Source organism: Oryza glaberrima, chromosome 3, assembly GCF_000147395.1.
Source record: "Oryza glaberrima chromosome 3, OglaRS2, whole genome shotgun sequence".
Taxonomy (NCBI): Eukaryota; Viridiplantae; Streptophyta; class Magnoliopsida; order Poales; family Poaceae; genus Oryza; species Oryza glaberrima.
Window position 1 is genome coordinate 21,927,523 of NC_068328.1, and position 10,660 is coordinate 21,938,182.

General features: G+C 43.3%; 1 protein-coding gene across 2 annotated transcripts; it reads right to left on the reverse strand.

The window, feature by feature from the left end:
- Positions 1–277: 277 nt before the first annotated feature.
- On the reverse strand, positions 278–8,229 carry LOC127766125 (DEK domain-containing chromatin-associated protein 4-like). Of its 2 annotated transcripts, none has more exons than XM_052291188.1 (12): positions 8,067–8,229; positions 6,382–7,401; positions 6,270–6,303; positions 4,732–4,808; positions 4,067–4,126; positions 3,850–3,960; positions 3,653–3,730; positions 3,455–3,508; positions 2,826–3,213; positions 2,171–2,280; positions 914–944; positions 278–800 (listed from the first exon to the last, which is right to left on the reverse strand). In XM_052291188.1, exons 2-12 carry the CDS (start codon positions 7,375–7,377, stop codon positions 628–630), a joined length of 2,112 nt encoding a protein of 703 aa, XP_052147148.1. In that variant the 5' UTR covers positions 7,378–7,401; positions 8,067–8,229; the 3' UTR covers positions 278–627. The 2 variants fall into 2 exon arrangements, with proteins under 2 accessions (XP_052147148.1, XP_052147149.1); XM_052291189.1 differs by having other exon boundaries at positions 8,072–8,211.
- Positions 8,230–10,660: the final 2,431 nt, after the last annotated feature.

Below are 10,660 nucleotides of genomic sequence, written 5' to 3' on the forward strand. Positions count from 1 at the left end.
TATATATATATATATATATATGTATATATATATATATGTATGTGGTATGTATGTGTATATGTATATGTGTATGTATGTATATATGTGTATGTATGTATATGTATATATATATATATATATATATATATATGAACAATACTAGAAAGTCTTATAATATAAAACGGAGGAAGTATACAGCTGTAGACGCATTACATCAGGCACAAACGGCATGTTGCACGGAAGCGAGATGCCAGAATACACAGAAGGGCAAGCAATGAAGCAACACGCAGAGACAAAATTACAGCCTAATACGTCCACTTGTTATTCAAACCTATGACGAACATGATTCATTACATGATGCTCTGACACATCCCATTGCAGAGTTTTTGGACATCAACAGTTACCTAAGAAATTGCCTCCCAAGTCAGCTACAGGTGTAGGGCTGCCTAAGCGAACCTTGTTTTTGACATTACCAAACAGGGATATGGTTTTTGGCGATCTGTGGACACGGATTAACAATAATTAACATGGGGGCTGCCCATGATGCAGGCACAAGGTTCGGCATACATGCAGGTACAAAATAATAATTAACAGCGGATAATAATTAACAGCGGGTGCTAAACCTACGAGGTTTGACCAATGCTCAGCTCAGGCCACCACCTCCTTGGCTTGATGTTGTGGTTTTTTCTTCTCAGCGTCTTCATTTCCATCCTCGTCCTCATCCTCATCGTCTTCTTCTTTCGACAGCCTGGTTAGCTCCTCTTGGATCATGATTTTGATAGCTGACTTTCGTGGTGTCAGGTCAATCTTGTAGCGATCCTCTACAAGATGAAGATTGTTGATGGAAGTTATGACAAAAATGCTTCACTTCACCAGAAAAAGAAAAAAAAAGACAAGCATGGTTGACATTGAGAGGCATGCTTGAAAGGCTTACCAAGCTTTTTAAGAATGTCACTGAAAGTAGCCTGCAAAATCAGATTGCCAAACATGTCAGCTCTTCTGTAAAGTGTACAATGTAAAAAAAAAAACAAGAGAAGCGAGCAACTAGACACCAAAGCAGTCAAAACAAAAGGGGGTATAAACTGTAAACTGTAAGCTCAAGCTACAACACGGAACAAATGTAGAAATGCCTGTCACATTGAGTCAAGATAACTAGTACTAGCTCCCACTCTTTCAGATTACCCGTCATAGCTAAGCTTTAGCTTTTGTATTTTACTAGATCTTGAACGCAAATATGTTTACAGTCATCCAGAATGTTATGGCATGGAACCATACGATGTGGATAAGCAGTACGCCCATGGCAACTGCAGAGGCTTCGAGCAGCATTAACTGCTCATGAGGATTTGGGTAGTGCTGAGCGTTGGTTACATTTCAGCAGCAGCATTTCATGTGTTTGCATATCTCAAAATATGGCAGTTGTACACATATTGTACTTTGATTAGATGCACCTTTCATAGTTAGTTACCATCCTTGGTACTAGTCCTATTTCAAAAGGGCATCTGCAGCTTGGACAGGTTGTTAAACAAAGGTTTTGAGTCTCTCTCTTCTTCAATAAGCATCAGCAAGCCAAGGGCAAGTGCGCTACTATAGTTTCCCAGGCTTACTCAGAGCAGCCTCGAATGTTTTAGCCAATGACATTGGACATCTGTAATTTTGTACAATATGGAATATCCATTCTGAGGTGGTGGCTCTATCCAAGATATCAGTCACAAACAGAAGTGTTTCGAGGACAAGCGGTCATGATCCTCGCATGCTGCATTATCTAGAATCGTCACCATAGGAGCATCTTTGATAGAGACAGCTATCTTTGGCATCTTCTAGGAAGGAATAGATCAATTTAGAAAACAATATTGCGCTGGTTATCCATCAAGCAAAGCCAGCAGTATATGATTATTTCAACTTGCTGCCTCAATAAATGCTTAATCTGTGTCCCTAATGGACTTAAATATTCTCTCTACAACATTTGCACACAATTCCTTTATAAATTAAAATGGACCTCCTCTCCTGTTTTCCCTTGAAAAAAAAAAAGATACTGACTACAAATTCGATGCTTTTTTTTAACGCAAGCCATTCAAGATACTTTTCAGTACTGTAAAGGTCAAAATTCAAATAAATTGATAGCAAACAGAATGGTGATGTTAAACAATGTAGTGGTATTTTCAGTACACTAAATAAAACACACGTAACTCACCGTGTTGAAATCAACTTTTTTAAGGATTTCAGTTATGGTTTTCCTCAGCTCGTCCTTACTGGGTAGACCTACTTCTGCTGATTCTCCTTTACCCTTTGTCACCTTTTTACCTTCAGGAATCAGAATGATATGATTAGTTGACTGAGTTGAGACCACACTCCCAATGACATTTAAATAATAAAAATGGAAGGTATCATGTAACTATGCGATAGGAATAACTTAATATCCACAGAAAGAACAAGTAATGACACAGCAAATGATTCATCACTGCACTTGTCCATCAAGTATATGCTTTAGTAGACAGAAATTTATCATAATAATGTAAATTCCAAATCAACAAATGCTGTGAGAATTTAGCACAAGCAGAAAAGCAAAATAAACTGCAAATTATAAATATGAACCCCAAATATAAGCTGCAGCGCAAGTTTCATTCAGCTAGATTTGAGACACCTGAGAACAAAACAAAACAACAGAGAAAATGGAATTCTACTAGCATGTTACAACTAGGAAAATAGTCTAATCTCCATGGGGGAAATAGAAATATGTTGATAATAATTACCAAACATCAAAGAAATGGGAAGATTTCGAGTATTATACAGTGCTGCATGTAAACTAATATAGTATGATGCTACTACAGTTTAAGGACAAAAATTACCTGATGACTTCTTGTCTTTTATCTCCTTTTCAGAGCTTGAAGGACGCTTTGGTGTGACAGATTTCTTCTTCCTAGAGAAGACTTTTGCACTGTCCTCAGGGCTCTCCTTTTCCTTGGAAACTTTTGAAGATGGTGTTTTGCTTGAACTCTTGCTCACTGTCCTTGGAGTACCTGTCTTGTGGCTGCTCACTGTTGCAGCCTTCTTTTTACTAGCGGTATCTTTTGCATCTGAGGACTTCTTCTTTGCCTTGTCTTTCTCAGAATCATAGTCATCTTCCTCACTATCTGACTTCATGGGATCCGCATCATCCTCATCTTCATCAGTATCATATTCCAGAGCTTTATTCCGCTTTTTACTTGGAGTTATGTCGTCATCATCATCAAATTTCTGAAACACCGACAATGCAAACAAGGTTACAAGAATAAATAACCACAATCATTAATGTGTCAACACAATAGATCATCACATGTACATCTTGGAAGAGACTAGCAAAACTTCAGTAGTTCAGTTATATAATCAGCAAAAAGACACATGCTGATAAAGATTGCATATATTAATAAGTCACATTAAAAAATTCCAATTAAAAAATACTGTCAACAGGTTGGATCTGACAAACTTGGCACCATACCTTGCTAGAACTCTTGGGTGTGCTTCCTCTCTTGCGTTTCCGAGAATTCGACCCCTAGAAAGCAGAAGAAAGTAGAGCACAGAGAAAAGTATGGTAAATTCCCAATCATTCAAGAACTAATAGCAACTGTAAGTGGCGGTGAATATAAACACCCAGACAGGAATATTAACAAAACAAGTTATCACATTTTGATCTTGCCTGATCATCCGAATGCCCGGAATCAGCCATAGCATGAGGTTCAGCAATGAAATCCAACAGCTTTGCCACAATATCTTCCTACATGAGTTATGAACTATATTAGCGACTAGCAAATCACTATTCAATAAGGTCTTGAATTCCATCTCTGTTCTAACAAAAAAAACACCTTTGGGAAGGGGGAACAAGACATTATATACCTTTCTGATGTTTGCTTTTGGAGTCGGAATAGCAAGGATCCAACAGAGGTCCAACAACATGTCTTTCACACATTTGTCAAGCTTCTCCTTAGCCTTCGCCCTCTGCTTTTCCTACAAATAGATAATAATAGGGCTCTTTAAGTATTAAACAATTACTGTCAGCTAAATATAATTGAGTTAAATTCATTAAAAATTTGGATGTATTGAAGAAGCTTACATCACTTTCATGCCACACGAAACCAGAGAACTGGAGTATATGACCTTTAAAATCAACAGTCTGGTACATTACACAAACAGTATTTGTCAGTATCATACACAACAGTTTTGCTTAAGCAATCCAAACCAATAACTGGCAATCTTATGGTCACCTAAAAGGTCAAAAACTTAAGATGTCCATCACAAATGGAAAATGAATTTATAGTTGAATAGTATCCTGCCTACGCAGCTTCTATGGTATTTTGATAACCCAATATTGGCTGCAAGGCTTTACACACTGAGAAATTCCTCTTCTTATTTTTTTTTCCTTTTACTACCATTTGTAACTTGAAAGTTGAAACAGCATGCTAAAAAGTTAGGGTTGTGTTATTTTAGGGCTTCTGGTTCACTTCTTTTGATACAAAACAGCATATGCACTGGAGTCAAAACATAGTGGTGTACCAGTATTGCATATACACCATGCCATTTTAAATTCATTCTTCAGTGCTGGTTAAGTTATATTAAAACCTATTAAGGGAATCACATACTTCTAATGAAGTTGAGTACATAAGTTTGCTTGAACACTTTTAATTCAACTGGAATGGACACTGTTTAGGTGCTAAAAGCTAGTATAGACATCCTGCATCAGCTATGTCAAAAGAAACATTCTCATATGCCATATTTTACCTTGCCTTTCCTGCCAAAAAGAACATTGTGAAGAAACTTAAGATCAGCAGGTTTTTTCCTTGATATTCTGTGCGCCACTGCAAGCAAGTTGCAAAAAAAAATCAGTCCAAAAAAAAGCATTCAAAATGCCACAGAAAAAGAAAGATGTTTAATAGACTGCAGGATGAATCCAAACCATAAAAATAGATATAAGCACAAATATTTGTTTATATCAACAAGCTATGAATATTAAATGCAGTCAGTTTTGTCAACCAGATTGTGATCAAAGCAGACCATTCTTGAGCAGTTAGATGATAATGCAATTTGACCTCAGCGAGCAAAGAAAGGAACACCATTACAGAACTCATTTGTAGTGACTGATGGCTGCCGAAAAAGTTTACAAAGGGCATTAACACTCATCCACAAAGATGAAGATAAATTTGCACTCATAAAATGAAGATGAGGGCACCAACAAGAAGGGAAACAAGAAAACAACATTGCCTGTCAAATATCACTTTCATATACTCAAAAGATTTAAGTCGCACCAGACATGTTGTCTTTGTTAGATGCAATGCAAATGGAATATAATTAATTAACGCAGTAATTCATCAAAATATAAATCAAATCTGCCCCATCAATGATCAAAATGTTTGGGTTCATCAAAATTCTGCCAAAGAGATCAGATTAGAGTTTTGAAACTTGAAAGGATCACCAGAGTCTTTTGGCCTCCTCTTACCGGTGAGTTGTGCATCTAACAAGATTAAAAAAAGAAAAAGGTATGTGGTATTCGTAGTCACCCACCTTGTAGCACTTATAAGGCATAACCAATTGCTTATGTGGCCTAAGCAGTACAAGATTGAGGCAACCATTCTTTGTATGCAGACTTGTCAACCTTTTTTAGAACACTGGAATCCAATTTAGTTCCCTTATAATTGAGCTTCATTAATGGCTTTGTGCATTCTTGCGATTTTATTGCCTTAGGAACAACTCCTTTTTGGATCACATTCAGTACAAAAAAGCTGCAATATTTTTACCATCCTAATCTAAAGTTTTAACATAGATGTCAATGCTGATTTTGTTCACAAAACTTATTCCTAGAAAGAAAAACATCCACTGAGTTACTTAAAATGTAGATAAATAGTTCTTTGAACTAGCAACTACCGAAACTGGGAAATCTGAGCAAGTGTTCAGTTCAGCTCTCAATATCTGATACATAGCATGTATTGTATCGATAAAATAAATCAATCAATCAAATTCCACCAATATAAAAACATGGCTATTTCATCATGCAGGAAATAAGCACTTATTAGTTCAACTTATAGATTGAGACTAAGTTGATCAAGAAATTTCATTTGTCCAGTTAGACTTAAGCAAGTTTCGAGAGGCCACATAAGTCCAGCGTGTGTAAGGGGCAGCATTTTAGCGGGAACAGGAGGTTCCTAAAACAGGTCTTAAAGATTCTCAATCATTCTTCATAACAAATTACCAATCCAGATGATGAAGAACAAACGAAAAAGGAAATTTAAAATGGTAAACCAAACGATAAGAGAGGGTTATACCACTTGGTATATCCTTCAACGGAGTACCACGACCCTGCAATGAAAACATTTGACAATGTTTATTGACCTGTCAAACTAAAATAGTGTTACAAAATGAATGCAAACAACAGACCTTCTCAACTACGAAGTTCCTGTTGGGCTCCTTTTCAATCACTTCAACCAACCTCTCCACTGTTTTCCTCTCACGCTGAGGGCGATCAGTACCATAAGGGCTGGCGGTGTTCAGTAAGCTCTTCGCTTCCCTGGATTTGGACCCATCCTGTTTCTTATCCTTACCTTGGCTTCTATCCCTTGCACTTCTTGCCTTCTTGTTCTTCGGTGTTTCCTCCTTATTCTCTTCTACCTTCTTGTCTGCTTCACTGACCTCCTCTTCTTCTGCTTCATCTTTGTTTCCCTCCTTTCCACCATCTTTTTTCAGATGTTCATCACTGATATTTGCATGTTTGTCTCCTTCCTCGTTGTCATTATCAGCAGAGCCCTTTTCCTCTGCTTCCTCTTCCCCTTGCTTCTCAGCACCACTCTCTTCTTCTGCTTTCTTTTCCTCATGCTCAGCTAAACCACTTTTATCTTGCTCCTTCAATTCCTCCTGCTTTTCAGAACCACTTTTATCTTGCTCCTTCAATTCCTCCTGCTTCTCAGAACCACTTTCTTTTGCATCTTCCAATTCCTGCTTCTCCGTATTGGTGTTCTCATCTTTATCTTCCTTCTCTGCTGTATCCTTGACATCGGCATTTCCTGCCTCGGCCTCAGCCTCAGCCATCTTGACATCTTCACCTTCTGTGTCCTTGGTATTCTTTTCTTCATTTGCATCTGCATCCTGCGCACCATCCTTTTTCGCATCCTCAGTGTCCAACTGCTTCACATCACTCTCCTTTGCAGTCTCAGCCTCCGCCATCTCAACATCTCCATCAGATGGACTCTTGGTACCATTCTCTGAGCCTCCTTTATTCTGCTCTTCAGCATTCTTATTCTCTACTGCTACCTCGTTGCCCTTGCCAGCTTTTTCTTTAATGTCATTGTCCTTATCAGGAGCAGCAACATCATCAGCTGCTCCTCCATTCGCTACAGCGGTCTCCTCCATTGCCGATGCTGGGTCTTCCTCAGGCATCCCGAGAGACCCTTATTGCACTACCTGCAGACAACCAGTTACCGAAGTAAAGACACATACTTAATTTTGGGAACCGAAATAACATAAATGGCAGAACAAGGGCACACACACAGCATGTCATACTTAAAATGTGTACTACCATCATCCAGAACAAGTAGTAAATGAACAAGTACCAAAGTGGTCTCGAGGTAACTAGAGAGATGCTAGTAAAAGATAGCCATGGCAAACAAGGACAGCAGAAGAGGAGACCAAATTATGGCCCCTAGGCCATTTCCGCTCCACGAGCTTTCATACACCACTATACTGACACACTCACACAGAACCCTAAAACCTGCGCTTGCGGTCATAACCACAAAATTCCAACCCCATCCCCCGGAACAAGCATAACCTTGAGCGGAGGCCGGCGCGAGGCCACGTACCCCCAAATCGAACCCAGCGGGAGCGCAATTGAGCAGCTAGGGTACCAAAAGACGGCAGCCTTGACGCCTCCTGCAACTCAAGAAGCACCCCCCCCCCCCTTGGAGCTCCACCCGGAACCCAGGAGCAAAGCAAAGCGCAACACCCAAAACCCTCGCAGCGGCCAAACCCTAGAAAGCCCCGGACGCAGCTTCCGCGCAGGAGCGAAGCGAATCCCGAGCCGCCCCGGAGCGCGAGATGAGACTCGGGTGGTGGCTGGCTGGCTTCCTCACCTGACCTAGGGCGGAGTGGAGCAGGAGCAGCAGCAGCAGCAGCAGCAGCTAGTCGCGTCGCCTCCTCGGCTTCCTCCCCCCCTACCCGTCTCCTCTACCCTCTCCACCTGCGGTGACTGCGAGAGAGAGAGAGAGAGAGAGAGAGGGAGAATTATTTCGGGATATTTATTTTTACTTGTTTTTGTTTTTTTTTTTTTGGGTGGAAGTTTTTAACCCGGGAGGGTGGTTCGGTTCGGTGGTCGCGGTCGGTCGCGTGGGTGAGTCGACTACTCGACTCACAGCCGCGGTTTGTTGCTGCTGCTAGTCGGTCGGTCGGACTCGGACGGGACGGAGGAGATAGGCTGCTAGGGTTTCCAGAGGTCACGCGAGTCGACACGGACGGACGAGTCCGGCCTGCGCCTTGCGCCTGCGCGCAGGGGGATTCGTGGTCGGGGATGATTTAGCTGGTTGGGTGGTTTCACACGTTCACGCGATGCAGGTGGGCCTTGGGCCTTGCCGCTCGATTCCTGCGGGGAATAAGTTCACTTTAGGTCTCTCAATGTGTCGCCAGTCCGATTTTCGTCCCTGAACCGCAAAACCAGATACAACGCATTCCTCAACTTACAAACCAGTGCACATAAGGTCCTAAGGTGGTTTAGATGACGGTTTTCGCTAATGTGGCACCCATGTGGCTAGTTCGACTTTGTCTTTGTCCTACGTGGCAGTGACGTGGACTAGAAGTAAAAATGTAAATTTTTAAAAAATATGGGTCTCACATGTCAGTCATACAAAACATAAAATTAGTGGATCCCACATGTCAGTCAAACAAAACATAAAAAATGGTGAGGCCCACATGCTAGTGGGTCACACCCTCCTCTCTATCTCCACGGATGGTGACGCTTCATAACTCTCCATCCCGGCAATCCCTCCTACCTCCTTGAGCTCCCTCACCGACGAGCTACCGCTGCCACGCAGAGCTCTTCGGCCACGGTGCTCACGCGATTTGGAGCAGGTGGTTGGTGGCGGCGGTCACCGTCGCGTCCGTAGGAAGCGGCGGTGGTGGTGGGAAGTCCATGGTGATGGGGCTTAAGGAAGCAGCGGTAGCGACGGGAACGGCGGGAGAGGAGGCAGCGCGGCGGCCGAGGGAGGAGGAGGCGGGTGTGTCGCTCTCCCCATCACCATCACCACCACCTCTCCCCTCCCCGGCGTCCGCTCCGCCCCTATTCGCCAATGAGGCAGCTCCCCAAACCCTAGCTCGATCCCGACGATGGCCATGGCGACTGAGGGAGCTGGAGGTTGGTCGACGCCGGCGCGCCCATCGACTACCTCCATGCCTACGTCGTCGACCTCGGCGACCACCACGCGCTCAAGCAACTCCGGCGGATCTTGCGCCTGCTCACGTCACTCAAGGTCGTGGCCGCTGGGCCGGGGCAGGACCCGGGGCCGCTCTCGCTCCTGCCGTTCGTGCTCCTGCGCATGCCCGAGCTGCGTGGGTGCGACCTCTCCATATCCGCCGCTTTGAGGAGGAGGCGCGGCAGTGGAGAGGAAGGACATGGGGGAAGCCGCGAGCGTGCGGGGAAGGAGGAGGCAGGCGCTGCCCCTCGCCGACCGCCGCCCTTTTCCCTCTTTGCGCCTGTCTTCATCCCCATCGCCGGCCGCCAGCCTTCACTCTCTTCGCATCCGTCTCCGCCCCCCTCGCTGGCCGCCACCCTACTCCCTCTCCGCGCACGCTTGCCAGCTGGCGAGGGAGCTCGACGAGGAAGGAAGGAAGGATAGCAGGGAGAGAGAAGGAGGTGCCGAGCCGCCGACGCGCCGTCGTCTGTGGATAGAGAAGAGGGCACGTGGGTCCTACTATTTTTTTCTTTTTTCTAACTGAAATGTGGGCCCTATATTTTTGTTTTAGTTTTAAATTTTTATATTTTGCTTCTAGTGCCACCTCATCGCTATGTAGGATGATGACTAAGTCAAACCAGCCACGTATGTTCCACGTCAGCCAAAACCACCATCTAAACCGCTAAGGGACCTTGCTTGCACCGGTTTTGATAGTTGAGGGACCCGTTGTATCTGGTTTTTGGGTTGAAGGACGAAAATGAGGTTCGTCGACAAGTTAAGAGACTTCAAGTGAACTTATTCCTTCCTGCGGGTATATCATGGGAACCCTAAACCCTTCAGGCCCAACGACAAATGCAATGAGATACTACCATGTTGAAATTTTTTTTAAAAAAATTTATTTATTAAATTATTTACAAAAATAATTCTCCGTTTGAAAGTTCTACTGTACTAGTAGCCTCACACCCTAGGAAAGAGCCTTTTTTTTTGTGATGTGTCATACGGTCGTTGGCCCCCGCCGATAGGGGTACATTTTGTAGCGGTCCCCTTGCCGCCCGACCAGAGGACGTTTTTTATGCGAGAGGGGGCCACCTACAAAAGGGCGGCGAGAGTTGTCTGGCTATTTTGCAGATGGCACCCTTGGCAGTAAGGCGGCCTCCTGCAAACCCCAGCCAAGGGGGCTGACATTTTGCTAGCGACCCCCTTGCCACCCTCAAGGAGGATGTTTTTTTTTACCCTTGGATATAAAACCCCTTCACTCTCCCCCGAATTTTCAATATAATCAC

Bases quoted from the DNA above. Each gene is read 5' to 3' on its own strand.
- LOC127766125 (XM_052291188.1), bottom strand. From the start codon at position 7,377: ATGCCTGAGGAAGACCCAGCATCGGCAATGGAGGAGACCGCTGTAGCG. The intron at 4,809-6,269 runs GTATAACCCTCT...ACTTGCTTGCAG, and splicing joins GTTGAAGGATATACCAAGTG to TGGCGCACAGAATATCAAGG. The intron at 3,509-3,652 runs GCAAGATCAAAA...TCTGCTTTCTAG, and splicing joins CCGGGCATTCGGATGATCAG to GGGTCGAATTCTCGGAAACG.